Below are 22,744 nucleotides of genomic sequence, written 5' to 3'. Positions count from 1 at the left end.
CTGTGATCCTCCTCACAGTTGTCCACTGCAACACTGACGCTCATTGATGATCTAAGGAAATATTATAACCATAAACATTTTTACATTAGTAACAGTTACTTAAAATAGATAGAGAATTAATTTATGATGGCATTCATACTTAGAACAGTGTGAAAAAGAGAGATGCATTAAAAACGAGACAGATGCATTAAAAACGAGTATACACACAATCTCCTAACTCGCCGTAGGTCAATATCAATATCTGAATGAGAGATGTAGCTAGCTGACCTCCTTACAGGAATAATGTGAGCTATTATAAGACTGTAATATAAATATTATATTGTAGTTTTATTATATAGTACCATAATATATTGTACTACTATCGTGAATATTCATTCATTCATTCTTTATTTCAGACCTTTAGGTCCATAACTCAAAGTAAACGAAATATAAGAAATATGACATACATATATACCGGTAGGTGGCCAATGGTAATCATGCAAGAATCGTTGTATTTTGTTAACGGCTCGTTACTAATCTTAAATGTATTCATAGATCGGACTTCACGAATCTAATGTTAGGCTAACATAAACAAGCACATAGATAGGTAACGTTAAGTTAGGTAACAACAGTTATGCACGTTAGCTTACCTGAATCTGACAACCTGTTCAGCACCCGGCGATGATCTTTACCAGAACATCGTAGCCGAGCTTTACTCGGGGTAAGGGTGTTCGTCAGTCGGCTTCCCGTCCATAAAATGGTACGAACACGGGCACTTCAAGCTTATCGCTTTCCGCCATGGCCTCAGGTGCTCCTCGTCTTTAGGTGGTGTGGGTGTAAATCGTGAAGTACACCACAACATTCCGATCGCTTTACATTGTGTTTGTAACACCGTTTGTTAAATTTTTCTATCCTCTTCATTCAATTGTTAAAAAATGACATATTTTGCCATTTCAACTATAGAATTACGTCTATAAACTAGCCCAGTTCCTTTCAGCCGGAAGTTGAAGTCCCTCTCAGCCGGAAGTAAGATGACAAAACGAACGTAATGGCGTCACCCTTGTTTTCGTGGAAAATAAGGTGAATACACAAGTCAGTTTAATTCAAACTGCCCATTTATTTGAATCAATTCAAAACTCTGATCAGAATCATCTCTCCGAAATGTTCATGGAAGTCTCCATGTGGCATTTTCTGATATATTTCAGATTTCTGATATGGTTTAAGTAAAAACTTGATTACTACTAAATATATTGTTAAAGTATTACTTTAGTATTATTTGTATAGTTTTATATTATTTATTAATATTTTGAATTAGGTTTCATTTTAATACTTTCATTTTAATTTTAGTTTAAGTTTTTAAGCCATTTCAGAGCAAAAACAGAAATTGAGATTTATAAAAAAAATGGCTAAAATAGTGAGAAAAAATAATCTTAATAAATGACTTTCTGCAGAAGTGTTATTTTAGTATTATTTATATACTTTTTTATACCTCAAAAAAATAGCAAACCACATTTGTCTTCCTCATTTGAACATTTTCAGTTTTCATAATGATTCATTATATATATCATGAAGTCTTACTCTCTACATGTGCACGTGAGTGTGTGTGTATGTGTGTGTGTTTATAGACACATAGATTTACTTTAGCTCAGGGTTGACTCTATAAAGTCTAAGGCCTCACTGTGGATTCTGCTGAGCAGGCTTGAGCTGCTGATTTACTTACAGCACTGACACACACACACACACACACACACACACACTGTGTGTTGAATGTAGAGGAGATATAGCGCTCAAGGGTGAGTGGGCCTCAGGAAGAGTGATGTGTTATGTGCTCAACGGCCCTCTGGGGCACACACACACACACATACACACAGGCACATATAAGCTGTGTACTGTTACCTATGCAGCGCTCATAAATATTCATGTGCTGTGTTCTTCAGAAGTGCTGACATCCGGTCTTCCAGACTCAAAGTCTTCTGGGATGCGTCCCATATCAGCTGTGCTCTTTTCCCCTGGCTGTGCGGCCTCCGTAGGGACCCTACAGAGGGAGTACAGTAGGGAATCAATGATGGCCGTCTGCAGGATCTGAGAGCTTTATCTGTGGCACACTAATAAATCAAACTTACTGTCACACACGGTTACTGGCTTAAAGAACAACACATAAAAATACACAATAGATGCTGTTTGTGCAGGGTTATTAACAGTGTTACTTTGCAACTGTGTGGAGATGCTTGTGTTTTTTGTTGATGTTTGTTTTTAAAGGTAGTTAGTTATTAAGATATTAACACAAAGTAGCTAATTACGTCTGTTGGAAAAGGTTTACGGTCAGTGTAATGAGCTAGTAGATGGCACTTTCTATTTAATGTATGGATGTGTGGATCGATGGATAGATGGGTTCCTAGAACATACATGGCTCGAATTTCGGCATAGGATTGTGGGTATTGCGCATAATTTTAGGGTGTATTCACACCTGCCTTGTTTGGTTCGATTGAATCGAACTCTAGTTCGTTTCCCCCTTGGTGCGGACCTTTTGGGCAGGTGTGAATACAGCAATCGAACTCGGGTGCGAACCAAACAACCGATCCGAGACCCAGCTGAAGAGGTGGTCTCGGTACGGTTCCAAACGAACTCTGGTACGGTTCGTTTATGGTGTGAACATGAACCGACCCAATTGCAAGAAAGCACTGCGGCTTTGAGTTAACAGGCTTCCGTAGTCGGAGATTTTGGCATAATGGTTTGTGTTATTGTTGTTCAAGTGCGAAAGAGAATTCCATTCCGGCGCGCTGTCTGGCCACACGATACTGTTGCGCGTCTTTCTGCCCGTCGTGTGTGCATCATTGGAATGGAATGAATGAATGAATGAGTGTGTGCATCAGGACATTCACATACAGAGCGTTCTCTTTAGTCTAATCGCGCATAGATGCAAAAAAAGCTTTTGCAGTTCATATAATGTAACGATATTTACAATACAAGGATGATGCTGCGTTAAACTGGACAAACTTAATCGCAAGCATTAACATTGACAGCACTTGTTAGCAGTATATACAATAAGAATCTCATTATTTGAATGTGTGAACATAGCCCCTCTCTATGAATGAAAACGTTATACCTTATCCGTCTTCTGCGCAGTTTCTTCATATTGCGTTTGTACAGAATAACACAAAATTAGTAAAATAACAAATATTGCAGTACGAAATATCTCCATGCTGAGCCTTTTTTGCACTTCCTGATTTCCCTACTTGAGAATCCTTGTCCAATGAATGGACGACCTTAGCACACGTGTGGTTTTGTTTACAAATTTTGGTTCACTTGCAAAAAGAGCAGTGTGAAAGCGAACCGTACCAAAAAAACAACAAAATTTTTTTATTTGGTCCGCACCAAAGCAAGTGAACTATCGGACTATCGGACTTTCCTGGTGTGAATACACCCTTAATCATTCTCGCAGGTCTCCCACTTATAATGCGGGGAATTCACAAAAACATTGATTCACTTTAGCATGTACTGTAGGTTGTATTAGTAAATTAATCCACACAGATTATGAAAACTCTTTTCACACAGATTTTAATAATGTATTAGGAAATGTTGAAATTAACATGAAGTAAGAAAAATAAATCCTGTTAATTCTTAGTTCATGTTAACTATAATAGTTAACTAATGTTTAGCTTACTGTAAAGTGTTACCGTTATTTTGAATAGTTTTAGTTACAGTTTAGTTACAGTTTTAGTTAGTTTTAGTAAATGTTCTGCAGATAATATACTTAAAAATGTGGGAGTTTTTTTGTGCAAAATTATGGACTGCCCATCCTGGTGTAAATTGTGTAAAAATAAAAAATAAAAAAGAGCAAAAAAATCATTGCTCTGATGTGCTCTCATACTTTGTATCAGACACTTTGATGGTGTCACTGTGTATCTGCTGCTGTGCTTGAGTCCTGTAATTGCTGCTTGCAGCAATATTTTTATATTCAGTTGTAATGTTCATGTTCAAAGGAATGTGAAAACATTCTAATCTCTGTCTCTCCCTGTAGACGGCAGACCCTGTGCATGATCTGTTGCTGGACGTCATCACGTGGGTGGGCATTCTGCTGTCTCTGGTCTGTCTGCTTGTCTGCATCTTCACCTTCTGCTTCTTCCGTGGCCTCCAGAGCGACAGGAACACCATTCACAAGAACCTCTGCATCTCGCTCTTCATCGCTGAAACGCTCTTCCTCACCGGCATCAACCGCGCAGACCAGCCTGTACGACAAACATACAAACACACAAATCATCTTTTCATTGTATATGTATTATTTATTTATTTTAATCACGTACAAATCCTACTTTTTTTAAGTACTGCTCTATACCGTGTAACTGGGATGATCGCATATTTGGACACGGGAGGCCCTATTTTAACGATCTAAGCGCATGGTGTTCCGAAACCACTTTTGCTGGTTTAACGACGAGAAAAATGGTCGGCGCGCCCGACACATAGTCTAAAAGGGTTGTCTCTATTATCTAAATGAGTAATGGGTCTGTTTTGGGCGTAACGTGCAATAAACCAATCAGAGTCTCATCTTTCATTTGCTTTAAAAACTCAGTTGCGCTCGCGCCATAGCTGATTTGCTAATTACATGGCGGAATTTGCAAGCGGAAAAGATGAACGCTTCTCTAGCGAGGTTAAAGCGCACAAGCAGACCATCTACGAGACAAAGTGTACGCGCATTGTAGACATGCCTATAGGTGCATATTACTAATGTGCTCTTTAAATAACAAAAACAATATTTTGCGATATTGCCATTGATCAACTGAAACCTGGTCTAAAGTCAATGGTGCAGTCTATTTCAGTTTCCTCAAAATAGCAACGCGCCAACAATGCGCCTGAACACACCTCGTTTTCAGACCAGCACGCCCATGGGCGAACAGATGGGCCCAAATCCATTTGCTATGGCGCAAAACGTGAAAATGATAACTGTGTTGGGCTGAAACTAGCAAAAAAAAAACTTTTGTGCCGGGTGTATGATAGGGCCCGGGATGTTTAAATTGGCTGACTCCATGTTTTTATTAGTTCATGAGAGGGTGAAATAGCACAAGCGTGTGTGTCATAAAGATTTAATGTGAAAGCGTTCAGTGTGTGTGACTCTAATGCAGGAACATCATACATGATTCATAATCTTTAAACCCTATTATTTAACATTTTTCAATTATCTGAGCAGGTTTGCGAGGTCGCTGAACAGCATCCATCAATGTCCACAGAACACACGCCCTCACAAGACCGTTTGTGTGCGTTTCAGATTGCCTGCGCTGTCTTTGCGGCACTACTGCATTTCTTCTTCCTGTCTGCGTTCACGTGGATGTTTCTGGAAGGCGTTCAGCTCTACATCATGCTGGTGGAGGTGTTTGAGAGCGAACATTCACGCAGGAGATATTTTTACCTGGCCGGATACGGCATTCCTGCCCTCATTGTGGCCGTTTCTGCTGCAGTGGATTACCGCAGTTACGGGACAGACAGAGTGTGAGTCTCACACACACACTCAAATGATCTGAATGAGTCTGAATGAGTGTGTGGGTGGTCACAGGAGGGTTTAAGTTTAGTCTAATGATGCGGAAATTAAAGTCTGAATAATTGAAAGAACTCTCATGTATCAGCCAAAAGACAATCTGCGGTACTACTTTTTTTTTTGTGTGTGTGTGTGTGCAACTTTGAAACTTGAGTGACGTCTCTTTCTCACATTTTCAGGTGCTGGTTGCGGTTGGATACTTATTTCATCTGGAGTTTTATAGGCCCCGCCACACTCATCATCATGGTAACCAGCTCTGATGCTCTCTAAAAACTATATTCAAAACATTCATGTTCAATGTTGCACACTCTAGTGCTCTCACGTGTGAACCCTCAACCAATCCTGTGCTTCTGTTCTTCCTAGCTGAATGTGATCTTCCTGGGAATCGCTCTGTACAAGATGTTCCACCACACTGCCATCCTGAAGCCAGACTCTGGTTGTCTTGACAACATCAAGTAAGCCTGACAGTGAGGCGTTGAGCCTGTGGGATGGGCTCTTTGGTGGGAGGAGCCTTTGATGGGTGGGGCCTGTGGTGGGTGGAGTCTGAAAGGTGGATCTTGCAGAGGGGTGGAGCTAGTCGTAGATTTGGTCTGTGAGGGGAGTGGCATCTGGTTCTTTGGGGATGAGCCTTTGAAAGGGTGGGCCTGTGGTTGGTGGAGTCTGTGAGGTGAATGTATATGAAGGGTGAAGCTTGTGGTAGGTGTGGTCTTTGGGAAGGGACCTTTAAAAGGTAAGGCCTTTGAGGAAATCTTTGAGAGGTGAGGGGTGGAGCATGGGGAACGGGCTCTTTGAAGGGAGGAGTCTTTTAAAGGTGGGGCCTGTTGTGGGTGGAGTCTTTGCACACTGAGTCCGAAATTCACGCATGTTAAAAAATAAATACGACCTCATGTTGTGTCAATCACGTTTACACAAAAGATCGGATCGGGTTAGATTTTCTGCGTTTTTCGCATCCGTAGCAAGCATTTGAGAGGTGTTTTGACAATTCAGAGCCACCGAATGACGAATACAAAACAACGCATTCGAAAATTTCGGACCTTTAGAAAGGCGATTATAAGAGAGGTCGAGCTTGTGGATGGACTTGATGAGGGATGGAGCCAGCAGTAGGTGAAGTCTATGTTGTTGGACTGTTTGGAAAGGAGCCTGAAAAGTAGGGCTAGGGACCTGGGCATTGGCGTTTACGCTACAAAAGTAATGTGATCCTTCAAATGCGGTTTCGGTGACCATATATCATTTTAAACCACGCTAATATTAACCTATAGGGGCTTTCGCACCGGATTAACCTTTTCAAAGTTCCTAGAACTATTGGCGGAAGTACCCGGATTTTGGCGTGTTCGCACCGCAGAAACTAGGAAAGTTTTTAGGTATAGGAACTCCTTTTGGAGGAACTAATTTAGCTCCTACTTCAGAGTAGGGTCTAAACCAGCACTATAGGAACTACCAGTGACATTAGTGTACGCTGTTTGGCCGAAAACATGCGAAACACCAGCACCCGCCATTTAAAGAAAAGCTGTGTAAACACACAGATTATAGCCTATATATTTACTCCACAAACTAACTCTACGAACATGGAAAACAGTGATAAATGGGCCTCTTAACCTTTACACTAAGGAGAAAATCAAATCAATTTTGAGGGGACCAAGCCAAACATGATTATGTATTTCTGCTCAGCTAGCAACACTGGGCATCAAATACACGGCATACGATAAAACCTTTTCATATACTGTCTACTTTCTATGTATTACAGTTCTATCTAATAACGTATTAGACAGGACTGTTAGACAGATCGTAAAGTAATGAACCCGGAGAATGTGAGCACTGTGTGCTCAGGCTCTGGCGTTCTTAGCGCCGTCAAAATAAAGGTATGCCGCACCATCAAAATAAAAGTCACACCAACAAGTGCGGTTTACATCACATCAGAATTCCTACTGGCAATGCAACCAGGAAAATGTTCCTAAGGGAACCATTAGTTCTCGGGGAACCACCCTGGTGGCTAGTTCCTAGAACTACCCGGTGCGAAAGCCCCATATATTTGCTCAGATCACTTGAGATTAATTTCAATACCAGGTCTCAACAAAAGTCAAAATATTGCTCAGTTTGTTTGAGCAGCCTGACAACAGCATGTCAACATGTCAACAATGTTGTGAATTTTGCATCACTAACTGTTAGTCCGAGCAGCAGTTGTCAGGTAAAAGGCCAGAAAGATAATGTGTTTGAGAAACCTGTTTGCAAACAACCATTACGTCTTGTTTCATGGCACTAATTGTGCAGAAATGACACACTTCAAGTTTATGGACGGAAGAAACATTGGCCCATTGACCATCTGAGGAACTCGTATGGCTCATTTATCATATTATTGTCGTAGGTTGAGGTAAAAGTAAAACTGGCACAGGTATCCCACAGCGTGCGTGTGTGTGTCTGTATTCTGTGGGGAGGTTGTCGTTACCTGAAGATCTGTGTTGTTTCACAGGAAAGAGCAGCAGACATTCTGCCCAAATTAACCTCCGCACGCACATGAATATTCATCACCGAAGCCACACAGCCACTCAGGAGAGCAGAGCGCTGAAAGGACTATAAATATGCTAATTTATAGCTGTCCCCTTAGATCCAGCATAGTGAGCAGGACAGTGAAATGATGTGTGTGTGTTCAGTTGTTCATGTGTGTGCTTATGTCGATGTGATGCATACTAATCAGACCGTTTGAGTCAGTGATCTTGTAGTATCATCTCTATAGATGGGATGATATTTCACAGTGGTTCACCGCATTTGTGTGTGTGTTAAAGGGCCAAACTGGACTAATATGTCCCTTTGTCTATCACGGCCAGAGAATTCTGATGGACACCTGATTGAAGTGCATAAATCCTGACTATGACACATGTACATATGCATTCATGTGTAGAGCTCAACAGTGATGATCAGCCACATTTGCAGTGGCCTTGGGATTCATTCCTGAAGTATTTTCCCCCCATTCATTTTCACTACAGGCTTTTCAGAAACATATTCTCTATAGAGTTCAAAGCTCAGAGATGAATCACAGTAATACAAACATTGATTTGAAGAAAACTGGCAAAAAAAGACAAAGGAACAAGGCTGTGTACTTGATGTAAACCGACTTTAGGAGAAATGGAAAATCAATCAAAGCAAGAATAGCCATACACCATAAAACTAATGCTTGCATCTCATTAAAGTATAAAATACAATATATTTGACATTGATTTACAAGATATTAAAATGCATAAAAGTGTGCTTAATTGAATATGCACTTAAATGGGCAGTTGTAGTGCAGTGTACTTGCAGATAATATGTTGAATAAAGAAAGGCCACTTAAAGTGTACATGGAGTACATGAGTAGACTTTTAAGAAGTGCACTTTGTAATAATGCCAAATTAAAAGTTTTACTTTTACATGTTAAATCCTTGTTTTAATTATCTTTTGTTGTGATTTAAAGAAGTACACTTATTTTGCACACTTATTTATTACAAATGTGTGATTACAAATATATTTAAATACATTACATACATGTTTCAATAAAACAAAACAAAATTAAAGTATATTTTAGTTTACCACAAATGCTTGTAAGTACATTTGGCAGTACACTTCAATAACAATGGAACTGATTGTGAAATTACATATACAGATGTAGTGGGTCAAAAGTGGATCTTAAGTTCAATTAATTGCATTTAATATACATTTAACCTATAATACATTTCAATTTAACTGCAATTAATGTGCAATTAAGTGTCCAAAAACATTCCATTCAGTTTGCACAAGGGTATGAATGGTCAATTCAGGATTATGTAGTTCTCAAGTTTAGGACCTCATCTTATCTGTGTTTCGAGAGGTTTATACTGTACGTTATTTCTGACGATCAATTTCACTGTGGAAGAAACAAATGGGAATTTTACTGCCAGAACCCTGCTGGTGCGCTGCATTCTGAAGGGTTTGTTAGGAATGCTTCGTCATATTCATTTTGAAGGGGACCACATAAAACAGAATCACAACAGCAGAGGTGATGGGTTTGATTAATTCATGAGCCCCTACAGCCACACATCTCCTCCCTCCATGGGGTCTCAGATTAAATGGGATAATTCTTGTAATCAGACATTCTATTCATGCTAATAATGAGATAATAACAGTCTCTTGTTAGTAGTTTTCATACTCGGCTGTATTAGTTTGATCTGTAGATGGTTGATTACTTGCTCTAATGAGAGACTGAACAGAAACGCTTTCAAAACTGTGAGTGCTTTCATTTTTTGGGGTGTGTGAGCAATACATACAGTATATAACGGTAACAGTATCACAATATACACTGCTTTTCAAATGTTTGGGATCGGTAAGTTTTCTAAAGTTTTTGAAACTCTTATCAAGTCTGCATGTATTTGATCCAAAATACAGTAAAAAAAAATGTAATATTGTAAAATATTTGTACTATTTAACTGTTTTCTATTTGAATTTATTGTAAAATGTGATTTATTCCTGTGATGAAAAGATGAATTTTCAGCATCATTACTCCAGTCTTCAGTGTCACATGATCCTTCAGAAATCATTCTGATATGGTGATTTGCTACTCAAGAAACATTTGTTTATTATTATCAATGTTGAATACCGATGTGCTGCTTCATATTTTTGTGGAAACTGTGATGTTTTTTGTTTTTTTTCAGGATGCTTTGATCAATAGAAAGAAAAGCATTTATTTGAAATAGAGATCTTTTGTAACATCATAAATGTCTTTACTGTCGCTTTTGATCAATTTAATGCATCCTTGCTGAATACATAACAATTTAGTTTAAAAAAACTTACTGACTTCATTAGATAACCATGTTATAATGTCGATTTTGTTAGAGATGAAAAATACAAATGAAGGATAAATCTGACATCAAAAATGCTGCAGACGTGGCTTCACATTTTGTAATACTTATAAACGTAAACCTAATATTATTAAACAGTACTGATCAGATGAGTGACTTTCAAATCTATTGTAAAATAGCTAAATGTTTCACGGTTGATCCAATATTAAGAATGAGTTTGAGCTTCATAGCTTTAGGTCTCCATTTACTCACCCTCATGTCATCCCGAACTTGTATGACGTTCTGTCTATTGTGGAATAGAAAAGAAGATACTTTGAAAAATGTCTTGGTGTTTTTTGTCCATACAGTAAAAGTTAGTGGATTTCAGGGTTGTTTTGGACACCGACTTTTACTACATGGACAAAAATACACCAAGACATATATTCAGAATATCTTATTTTGTAGATACAGATGAAAGAAAGTCATGCAGGTGGTTTATTTGTAGCGAAACAAAGACTGATTTTTTTTTTTTTGTCGACTATTCATCAGATGGTATCCACTTTATTTAGGTTTGTTTAGGTTTGTGTGAACATCAGTGCTGCTGCTGTTGTTCATTGTCTGATTTATAACAGTCGGCTCTAAGAAATAAAAAAGATTTAAAAGCGTGTGATGTGATTTATAAGGCTATTTGGAAGGTCGAGTTATTAACCGCAAACCAACCTACGTACACCCTGCTCCTCTCTCAGAGGTCACGACTTCAACGCCTCAGTTCTGTCACACAACAAATCCAGATATATGCCTTCATTTATGTGTGTGAGACCACCAGCCACAACACTCAACAGTTGTGTGCGTTCATTCTGCTATTGCACTCCAAATGGTGACGAAACAGCACATATTTGCATTTATAATTTACATTCCATCTCATCTTGGAAAGTAGACGAAAAAAATGTATGGCGTCATCTGATTCAAAGGGCTGTTTTTAAATGTTTGACCAATAAAATGTCCATAGAAGGAAATTTTTTCAACCCCTTAATTATAAATACCAACTGCAACATTCATTTGGCACATCAAGTCCTATTGGACCACTTGATTTAAAGCTATAAAAACAAACATACTTGTAGAATACCGTTCAAAAGTTTCAAAAGACAGTATTTTCTATTCATTAAAGAATCCTGAAAAAATGCATCACGGTTTCAACAGAAATATGAAGCAGCACAACTGATTTAAACTTTGATAATAATAAGACATGTTTCTTGAGCAGCAAATTAGCATATCCAAATGATTTCTGAAGGATCATGTGACGCTGAAGACGGCATTAATGATGCTGAAATGTCAGCTTTGCATCACAGATTAAATTACATTTTAACATATATACACATAGAAAACAGTTGTTTTACATTATAATAATATTTCACAATATTACTGTTTTACTGTATTTTTGATTAAATAAATGCAGCCTTGTTGAGCTGAAGAGTCTACTTTCAAAAGCATTAAAAAATCTTACTGACCACAAATTTGACTTAAGAATGTGTATTAGCATGAAATTATTGCTGTGATTTCATGTTGTTAGCATGCCAGTAATAAATGCACTTAATAATACATTTATAATTATTTCATTCTCAAGGTTAAGACTGCATTTCCATCATTATCAAAAGCCTGAACTACCGGATCAGTAAGGTTCTTTTTTAAAGAAATAATTTTTTTTTTACTTAAATGGACCAAAAATGACAGTATCGGCATTTATAATGTTTCAAAATATTTGTATAATTTCTAAAGGCTCTTGGCTATAAAAGTTAAATCCTTTTCATATGTCCTGCCTCAATGTCATGCGTCTAGGTCATACTATTTTTTTGCATCCTAAATTAAATTAAATTCTTAAGACCTAAATTGTTCGAGTGTTGTGTAACAACTGTGTAGGGGGTTGTTGCTGCTTCTTTTTAAGTTGCTTTTTATTTGTTTTGCATTTTTCGAAGGAATTATTTCCTGTCTCTCTGTCTTACTCATTCGTTTATTTGTTCTTGTTTTCTGTTGTGTGCGTGTCTGCTGACGTTTGCACAGCTATCGCTTTCATGACGGCTGTGTCATAGTGGAGTGGCACTGGTAAGATCAACCTGTTTCTCCACCGCTCATGTGTCCCTCTGGAGGTCATCTGCACCTGCCCACTTCCTCCTGTGTTTGACCTTTTATGTGTGTGTTTGTGCATACGTGTGTGCGTCCATAGTTCCACACTTCTCTCTCCTTTTACAGATTGTTTTACCGATGATCTACACTGTAAAAAAGAAATCTGTTTTTTTTATTTTGCACATTTTTGAGTCACACTTTATATTAGGTGTCTTTAACTACCGCATAACCGCTTAAAAATAGTAATTGTTAGGTACAATGTACTTATTGGGTTCATGTTGTATTGCAAAACACTTGTGCTGCTATTGAGGTGGGAAACGGGTAAGGTTAGGGACAGGTTTAGTGGTATAGGTTTATGGTTGGGTTAAGATTTAAAAGAATAGTTCACTTAAAAAATGAAAATTCTGTCATCATTTATTCACCCTCAAATTTTTTCAAACCTGTATGAATTTCTTTCTTCTGCTGAACACAAAAGAAGATATTTTGAAGAATGTCCGTAACCAAACAGTTGATGGACCCCATTGACTTCCATAGTATTTTTTTTTATTTTTTTCTACTATGGAAGTCAATGGTGTACATCAACTGTTTGGTTACTGACATACCTTGCTATCAGGATGTGAAGAGACTTTCAACTGGCATAAAAAAAAAAAATTTCTGGAACAAATTGCCTAACCTGCTTTAATATTATGTGCATGGGACCAGTTTTTGCTCTTCAATTTTTCATGGAGTTCAGTAAAAAAGACTTAAATAACTAAAGTAAAATTAGTGATGGGAAAGACTGCTTCATGAAGCTTTGAAAACCTTTTTGAATCATCATTTGGTGCAAGTGATTCAGGTCGCGTTTCAAACTGCCAAAGTCACGTGATTTCCGTAAACAAGCTTTCGTTATGACATAGCTGTTGCGAAAGGTTTTGACATTTCACTGGTTCACTGCTATATGGCCTTTACCTGGTTTCATGAATTCATTGTAGAGCTGTCAGTTGATTAAAAAGTGATTAATCACACTTAAAAAAACAAAAACAAATGGGAAAACCCATTAAACGTTAAAATTTGTTATATATTAATTATATATTATTATATATGTTATATATATATTATATTTTGAATCTCCAAATTCACATTGAATCTCTGAATTGAATCGTTGAATTTCCAAATTCATGTAGAAACAACATAAAGATGGTATATTTAAAATATTTGTTTAATTGCATCTTTTTACTAAGTTCACAATGGTTTCATATAGAACCCTAGGGTTCTTGACTCAATTTTAAAGAACCCTTTATGCTAAAAAAGGTTCTATATAAAGAGAAATGTCATAAATGATTGCATAATACATTCATGTTTAACTGGTTACTTCAATTTTATGTTTATTAGATGTGTAATTTATCAAATTTAATCAAAGTAAAAAATTAATTAACTAAAAATTAAGTATAACTCCATAAAATTATCCCTTAACCTTACAGGGAACATCTGAAAGGTTCTATTTAACCTTTTTTTTCTAAGAGTGTAATGAAGGCCAGTATCACTGATGCCACTGCTACTGATGTTTCTATTCAATGGAGAAAACGTACGCAGGCAAGGTCTGGGTTATAATAAACGATTTTGTTTTCTGCTCCAGATATACACTTTTCCAAATAATGTCTCATTTTTAAAATGTAACATTAACATGACAGTAATTTGAAGCATAGCCTTTGCAAAAATATAAAGCGATACATAAATGTGATAAATAGAAAATGACCGACTAGTATTGCAGTGTCGATTTGCAGCAGTAGTTCGGTCGACTTGTCTCGCACCAATATGTCATAATCCTCATTTAATGTGTGATACAGGAACAACTCTGGATTGACGTGGGCGGTCTGAGTTTGATCCTTGTGTCATGAGCGATTCCTTTTATTCATTAATCTGTGACTCAATTAAACCCACTCAAGGCAGACGTGTCTCCGGGTGAAGTCATCACTCAGCACCTTGAGGACATTATTCACATTTCCGTCAAGACTTTCTGCCTCCAACTAACTCAATTACAGCTGCCATTGGGATGCAGATTCGCTCTTGGAGATAGAGTGAGACGATATGACAAATTGCTGCTAATTCTCTTAAACGGTTTAAAAGCAGTCTCTTTATCATAATTCACGTTAATTTTTCATGTTTAACCCGGGCGATCAGCAGCAGGCTACCTGAGGGAGGAGAGATGTTCAAATCGCAGTCTTGTGTTTGTTTAACTCCCAGCAGGACGTCTTTAACGCAACCAGTCGCCGCTATCTGCTTCAATTAAACGTCTAATGCGCCCTGGGTTTTTCAGCGCGAGTGTGTTTTAGAGAGGGTGAACGGAGGTGTGAATGAGAATCTGCATAGTGTAGCTTCAGGAAAAATAAAAGTAAAAGCAGTAGGATGAGTTTTCTGGAAAAGAGAGCTGTATTCTTGTATGAGTGTAAGAAAATACGCTTTATTGTTCCCTGAAGACAAGAGTGAAAAACGGTGATTACACACTAGTGAAGAGACTTGGACATGAGCGTGAGCTATTTAGGGGTTTTTAATATCCATTTGGTTTGGCACTTTCCACAAATTTATTACGCCTCCCCATGGCTTTTTTTTTTAAAACCGTTTATGTAAATTCAACCAATTTCTGCATTATGTGCTGCAATTTGCAGATCTATAAATTCAATCAAATTGATCGCTTCCATTGTTCAGTTTGCCCTAAACTCATTTGGATGTGTTTAATACACCCTATATGCAATTTTTTAAATCTAAAAATAGCAATTCATGTATAAATATAACTACAGTCAAACCAAAATTTCTCACATTATCACAGTTGATTCGCTATAGTTTAGAAAATGGTAATAAAATATGAGAAGAACTCAGAGTTATCAAATCAGTTGATATTTCACTGGTTTTGGCCATCCTTCTGTTAGACTGTCTCACAAATGAATCAGGTTGAATAGCTTTCAGCTGTTAAATTTAGTAAATCAATTACCAAGCAATGCTTAATGTTGTTCAGTCTGTGGTGTAAAAAGGTCGTAGTAGCAATTAAAGGAAAAACACTTAAGCAAAACATGGTCAGGTCAAAGTGTCTGAATCATTTTTGGCCCGAATTTTTTATAGATTGTACTGGTAGTCCACTGTATGAATACTTTTTAGGTATAATATGTCACAGTTTACTTTATTTTGCTATCCTCTCTTAATGAGCTTTCTCATTCACACCTACATAAATGAGCTATGGTGTCCTGCACCCACTAGTAAAAAAATATCAATGTCTGAATCATTTTTGGTTTGACTGTACATCCAATATTGCCTCCTTGCGTCCAGTTACTCCTGTAAACTCAATGAATTTCCCTTTGCAAAGAGTTTCTGCAGTGCCCTTTAAAATACATTTTGAAATTTGCTTTTGATCTTCATATAAATATCACACAGAAATGTCACAATCATGTCTTCCAGTCACTCTCAATTATTGACTGAGTTAGTGAGTTAGTTAAATGGTAACATTAATGTATGTGCATAGCCTACATTCTTAAGGTTAAACACGGCCTTGCACTGACCCGTTTGTTGAAAAAGAAAATAATTATTTATTTTGATATCCTATTTGTGAAAAGTGATATTATTTACTTTAATCAGTTGCATGTTCTTGTGGAAAGTTGCGTTTCTGGAAATGTATTTAACCATAGTCTGTTAAAGAAATAAAATCGACCTCATCACTTACTCACCCTCATGTCATACTCGATACTCAATCCCATTTAAAATAATCACATGACCAATCAACGTAAAGATCCATTTGTAACCAATTAAGCTCAATGACTGAATACATAATTAACACCACATCATCATAAACAGTTACAAACATAATTGTAATTAATAATATAAAAGTTCTGAGAAAAAAAAAAACTTTTATAACATCACATTTAAAAAATTTAAATGATAAAAGTTTTTTTTTTTTTTTTTTTACTTTGATATTATAAACAATTATGACTGTTTATGATGATGTGGTGTTAATTTTGTGTTCAGTCATTGAGCTTAATTGGTTACAAATGGATCTTTACGTTGATTGGTCATGTGATTATTTTAAATGGGATTGAGTTTGAATAGTTATATATCCCTGATGAAGGTCGTGAGACCGAAACGTTGCTAATACACATTTTGATACTCATTTGCAAGTACTGATAGTGTGCGGGAGTTCCTTGTTTTTTGTAGATTTTTTTGACCTACTTATTTGGTCTTTTTTCCCCACACACCTATCACCTGCAGGTCTGCGATGGTTTGCTAATTAATTACCAAAAACTTAAAACGTTAACATTTGCAATAGTTTGAATTCAAAAATAACAACACAGTAAAAAGGATATACTGAATTACAATAATTATTGAACCTGACTATGAACACACTTCATTCAGGCATCAAGTCGGTGTTGCCGAGTGTTTATGGGCAGATCGTCATTAATGTCCCTGTCATTAAGATGGACACTGCAAAATGATGTTTAATAGTCTCCACTTTAATTCCATCAATCATTTATTTTGCTGTGCACCTGGTGTGGTTATTAGACCCAAACTCAGTGTGTGTGTGTGGTAATTACCCCCAACACCTGTGCATCTCGGTAACAGCCTGTGTGTGTGTTTGTTTGCTATTGGTTGATCTTGTTTATGACTTGTGGTTGGTTTTGTCGTTGTTTTTTGCAAAAAAAAAATAATGTTCATGTCACTGTTAGAGCTGGGAGATGTATAGAATAGGGCTGCACAATTAATAGTAATAAAGCCGCAATAGCAATATTGCTTAATGTGATTATCAATAAAAAAAAAGGCTGTAATTTAATTGGATTAATATATCCGTTGTGTGTTTCAGAGTGAAGCGCGGCACTGTGTTCATTTACACGCGAACTGCTCATTATCCGCTGGTGTTTTTTCAGTGTCCAGAGCGGCTCAGTTCACAGTAAATGCTGTTCCACATCTGTATCTATCTACAGTTTGAGTTGCTTTAATGTGTATTTAAAAATGTAACATGCGCCAACCATCTTCCCAAACATGAGATGAAATTATGCCCTCCATAAATATTAGTATTGTAATTTTACAGTTGTAATGTAAAATTAAATTATATTTTTTTACAGGAATATATTACAATAGTAATATATTTTTTTATTTAAAATATTAATACTAATCAATATGGATATATCATAATTATAACAATAATAATAAATATGGATATAAAATAATAATAATAACAATAATAAGTGTAATTATTATTATATTTTATTATTATTATTATTATTGTTGTACAGCCATATTGATATATAATCACACAATGTTGGCCTAGTTGTGCAGACCACAATTAAGCACAGCAAACCTGGATTTTTAAAAATCACATTTAATATAGGAATTGACATTTTTTTTATCAGATAAATCTCAACTAGAGATGTACTACCTCCCCCCCCCCACACAAACACACACACTGTGCAGCCCTAATGTGGAATATTTCTGATAAATGATTGTGCTTGTGATATAAAATTGAATGCCCTTTTTATTTGTTCATAAAAAGGTTTGGTCCTAAAGACCACCTAGTTTCACAATCCTTATGTGCATACAAGTATGAGAGCGTAAAAACAGAAATGTCTATGATTTTAAATGTTGTTAAAATCAGTAAGTTTTCATATCTCATTTTTCAGTTGTTCAATCTCAACATTTCATATATTACATTTGTTTTGGTAAAAATATGTATTATGTTTCTTACTGTACTGTTTTATTAGTGAAATATAAATGAAATGTTTCATATCACTCAGCCCTAGTTGCTGTTCTGATGAATTTTATGACGCATATGGACTCATCAAACCCCATCTGGTTCAATTCCCTTCTATTTGGCTCTCAAGTGTCAATTTATTTATTCTAATTTTCTGTTGCTTTTCTTTTTTCCGCATTTCATTCTTCAGTTATGAGGATTATGATCCAGAGATTAAGTAAGCAGATCCGTCTTTCCTTCCCTCCAGCTCATATTTCTCTCTCGGCTTGGCTTCATAACTGCAAATAAACCCTCTTCACTCACTTCCTGTTTTTACGTTCTCGTTCGCGGCACAATATGAAGTGCTGTCAATCATTCAAACAGTGTGTGTGTGTGTGTTTCTCATTATCTGCCTGTCACCTTCTCAGTGTCCTTAAAGTTCCCCCTCTGTATTGTGCAGCTCATCCTAAGCTCCGTTTTATGACTTAAGCGGAGGCATTGGAATTCAGGACATGGTCATTTTAACATTCATCTGAAGATGTCAGCGTCTCAGTGTGATGGAGAAAACAAACATCTTTCATAATGCCTTTGAGTTATTATTAAATGAACAATTCCTTAATTCATGAGTCTTGTTAAGATGTGTGCTGATTTTAGATTGATTGGTTTCTGAGCAATCAGACTTAAAATTAGACCGTAAAATGGTTAGAAATATATAGACTACTCTTATCTGGAAACAAGAATTTCATAAAGACATCCTCTTCAAATACCTTAGCTACCATACACAATAATGTTCAAAAGTTTGGGGTCGGTAAGATTTTTTTAATGTTTTTGAAAAGTTGAGGCTGCATTTATTTGTTCCAAAAAAAAACAAAAAGTAAAAACAGTAATATTGTGGAATATTGTTACAATTAAAATAAGTTTTTTTTTAATATATATGTTTAAAATGTAGTTTATTCCTGTGTTCCGTGAGTCACATGATTCTGTGAGTCACATGATTCTTCAGAAATCATTCTAATATGCTGATTTTCTGCTAAAAAATATTGTCTTATTATTATCAATGTTGAAAACAGTTGTGCTGCTTCATAATTTTGTGGAAACCACATTGATACTTTTCTTCAGGATTCTTTGATGAATAGAAAATTCATTTATTTAAATATAAAATCTTGTGTAAAATGATAAGTCATTTTGTTTTATTAATTGAATGCACACTTGCTAAATAAAAGTATTAATTTGTTCCAAAAACAAATTTCACTGACCCCAAACTTTTGAACAATAGTGTATAGTAACACACTGAAAACCACCAATGACTTTAGATATACAAAGACGCTGCATTCATATTACTTATGAATGAGAGAAAGTGCAACACACAATATGGCAGAATAGTCCCGCCTTCTAAATAGCCAATCGCTGATTGGTAAAGTCATCGCGTCACTGCAGCTGCTTTAAGAAGATCCAGTTGCTATAGACCTTGCGCCAGAGAAACAAGCATGGAGCAATCTTTAGAATTTTTGCGGAAGCTCTGTATATTTCTATGGCATCACTGTCGGAGAGTAATTGACTGGTGAAGTGGATTTACTTATTGTAGAGTTTACAAAAGTTATCATGAGCATACATTTTTGATGTCAAACAGATGTCATCAGACGGGGAAGATTTAAAAACGAGTGGTTCATTGATAAATCCGTAAGATCTTTCCTTCATGCTGTGGAAATACAAACCGGAAGACAGAACTCAACGAGCGCAGCGCAGAAAAGGGGCGGGGCTACATAAGCGGTGCGTCCGGAATCACTAATATAGGTACTACATTTAATTCTGAACTTACTTTGTGACCGTTAAAAAAGAATGTTCTACATGAGGAATGTGTGTATGAATGTGATCTGGATGTACTACATCCGCCATGTTGCCCTTATCACGTGACCTACCAGCGTTTCACCTCCATTCATAAATCCTCTCCTGTGGCCTCATGGGATAGTAAAGTGTCCATCGAATGCGCACTTCAGAATCTCGCCGGAAGTAGTAGGTCATCCGGGGAAATTACGCCTACTGTTTTTCGAATACTATGTATTTGGACATACTACTCTGTTGGCGTACTGTTTTTTGCATATTGTATTGTATGGAAGTATTCGATTTCGGATGCAGTGAAAGTCTATTGAAAATGTCAGTGTTCTGAGACGCATGCTTTTGACTGCACATGCGCATTGGCAGATCTAGCCTGAAAAATATGCTTTTTTTTAGCATAAGAACAATATTCATGGGACAGATGTTGTCAGGTTTCATTGGTGATTTCAAATATGAAATTTAATTGTAATCTTGGTGAACAGCTTTGGAGAATTTGATGTTCCTTTTATTAGTGTAAATATTTGTTCTGAAATACATTCTCACTGTATTTATTTATTTTTTGGAATTATAGTTAATGACAACAGTGTGAAGTTTGTTTGTCCCATTAGTGGTACATTGGATGTTATCCATATGTAAATGCCTGTAATTTTGATGTTAAATGGAGCTGGAGTCAGTGGGGTGGATCTGCAGCCCCGCGGGTAAAACAACACATTACAGACACACGTGATCTGTTCAGCTCTCACGAAATGAGGCGACGTGCGCTGAATGTCAGGAAGAGATACAGGAGGGTATTTAAAGGGGCAGTTCACCTAGAAATGACAGTTCTGTAATCATTTAGTCCCCTCATGTCGCTCCAAACCTGTATGACTTTCTTCTGTGAATAAATGTCTGAGCTCTTTTCTGTTTTGCAAAGCACAATATGACCAATCAAACTCCAAAAAGGACCAAATAATAACCGTTAAAGTGGTATAAAAGTGATTTGTGCGCTTTATTTGAAGTCTTCTGAAGTCAAACGATGGCTGTGTAGCTTTTGTGCGAGTGAAACTTCTGAATTGTATGGCTTCTATTGTCCTTTTTGGATCTTGGCAGTTTCTTCATTCATTTTTCATGTAAGGAAAGAGAAGTGTAAAATAAAATCCATGCAAAATAAAGTCCCACAGATATAGAACAGCATACGTGGGGAAGAAAACTGAGAAAATGGAGTTCACTTTAACTGAAGTCGTATTTAATTTATGTGGAGAGCTGGGTAGAAATTTACCAATTTAGGCACTGATCTAGCACTTATGTCTTATATTGCGAGAAATGATTTCTGACTGCATTTTTCTCATTTAATTTCAAGGCTAATTTCCTGTTTGTTTGTGTGTGTGTGTTTCAGATCGTGGGTAATCGGAGCCATAGCACTGCTCTGTTTACTGGGCCTGACCTGGGCGTTCGGGTTGATGTACGTTAACGAGAGTACAGTGATCATGGCGTACCTCTTCACCATCTTTAACTCCCTGCAGGGCATGTTCATCTTCATATTTCACTGCGTCCTGCAGAAGAAGGTTTGGAAAAACATATTCACATACACATATGATAGAAACCAGGGCCGTCGCCTGAACGTGGAAAAGTAGGGCGGTTTTGTTTTATTTTGTTTATTTATGTATTTATTTATTTTTATAACACTATGGCTATGGATACTTTACAAAGCAATAAGCATACCAAAATGTGCCAAGCAAACAAACACTGCTATTTAGTAAATAATGTATTTATTTTATATTAGTTTAGTTTAGTTTTAGACAAGGCAAGGCAAGGCAAGTTTATTTATGTAGCACATTTCATACACTAAGGTAATTCAAAGTGCTTTACATAGAAAAGGTATTAAAATACTGTAATTATAAAATAATCACAATATGCATAAGAAATAAAAAATAACAATCGTATTTAACAGTGCTCATTTCAGTAAATGCACAGCTAAACAGATGTGTTTTGAGTCTGGATATAAATTAAAGCTGAATAGAAATATAAAAAAAATAAAAATGACCAAAACACACTACGCAAACTACTAAAACTTAAACAAAAATTATACTGAAAACTCAAAATAAAAAAATAAAATCTCATTTGAAATAATAATAAATAGTGTAATAGTATATCAACAATTTAAAAAAAAAAGCCTATTTAAAACAACACTTCAAACCTTGGATTAGGGCTGGATTGATGCGTCGACATAATCGATTATGTCAATTACGCACTGTTTATGTTCCTCCCTAATCCCGTTATGTTTCTCACAAAACAAAACTCTAGAGCAGATGCTAATGGCTAGTACGACAGCGGCGCTTAATACGGTTGTGTTCATAAAGCGTTTAGTTTTTTATGAGCGTGACAGCCCCATTCTATATGCGAACTGGCACCTGCACATTTTCAGGACTCACAACCGCATTCTCGACAAACCCGCGCTGAATTAATTGAACCGCACTGGACAACTAGTTGTCTGCCTCGTCATATAATGTGAGAGCCATAGTGAAGTGGATAATCATGATGGGTTTAGTTTAGTCATGGAGATGGAGAAATGATTTGCATTCATCCTCAGATCCACCGGAGCTGCAGTGGGTGCGAGCTGTGAGGCGCGCGGCTCAAACGCACTCTCTGCACTCGGTTACTAAGCATTTAAAGTCCTTGTTGATTTTTTTAAATATCTGATGGATGAACTCACGCCTCGATTAGACTCGTTTATTTCATAACTTGCTCAATTATGATAAATCTTCCCAATGTTATGGACATCACCATTTCCGATACTGTCGCTGAATGCGGTTGGGAGTCCGGCAC

At 36.6% G+C, this 22,744-nt stretch overlaps 1 protein-coding gene across 37 annotated transcripts in view; it reads left to right on the top strand.

Moving 5' to 3' along the window:
- The window catches only part of LOC130082286 (adhesion G protein-coupled receptor L3-like), a 357,233-nt gene that overhangs the window by 316,239 nt on the left and 18,250 nt on the right, over window positions 1–22,744 (top strand). For 19 of the 37 annotated variants that reach the window (XM_056247124.1, XM_056247125.1, XM_056247121.1 and 16 more), the window contains 5 exons: window positions 4,001–4,210; window positions 5,243–5,463; window positions 5,689–5,755; window positions 5,873–5,964; window positions 21,315–21,483. In XM_056247124.1, the coding sequence (XP_056103099.1) occupies window positions 4,001–4,210; window positions 5,243–5,463; window positions 5,689–5,755; window positions 5,873–5,964; window positions 21,315–21,483 (759 nt within the window). Of the gene's footprint in view, window positions 1–4,000; window positions 4,211–5,242; window positions 5,464–5,688; window positions 5,756–5,872; window positions 5,965–18,314; window positions 18,342–21,314; window positions 21,484–22,744 lie in introns of all 37 variants that reach the window. The other 18 variants (XM_056247091.1, XM_056247096.1, XM_056247111.1 and 15 more) reach the window with 1 other exon arrangement.

This window comes from Rhinichthys klamathensis, unplaced genomic scaffold (assembly GCF_029890125.1).
Source record: "Rhinichthys klamathensis goyatoka isolate OS25496 unplaced genomic scaffold, OSU_Roscu_1.1 h1tg000042l_1, whole genome shotgun sequence".
NCBI lineage: Eukaryota > Metazoa > Chordata > Actinopteri > Cypriniformes > Leuciscidae > Rhinichthys > Rhinichthys klamathensis.
The sequence above is the reverse complement of the archived record's forward strand: the minus strand, read 5'-3'. Positions and strand labels throughout refer to the sequence as shown.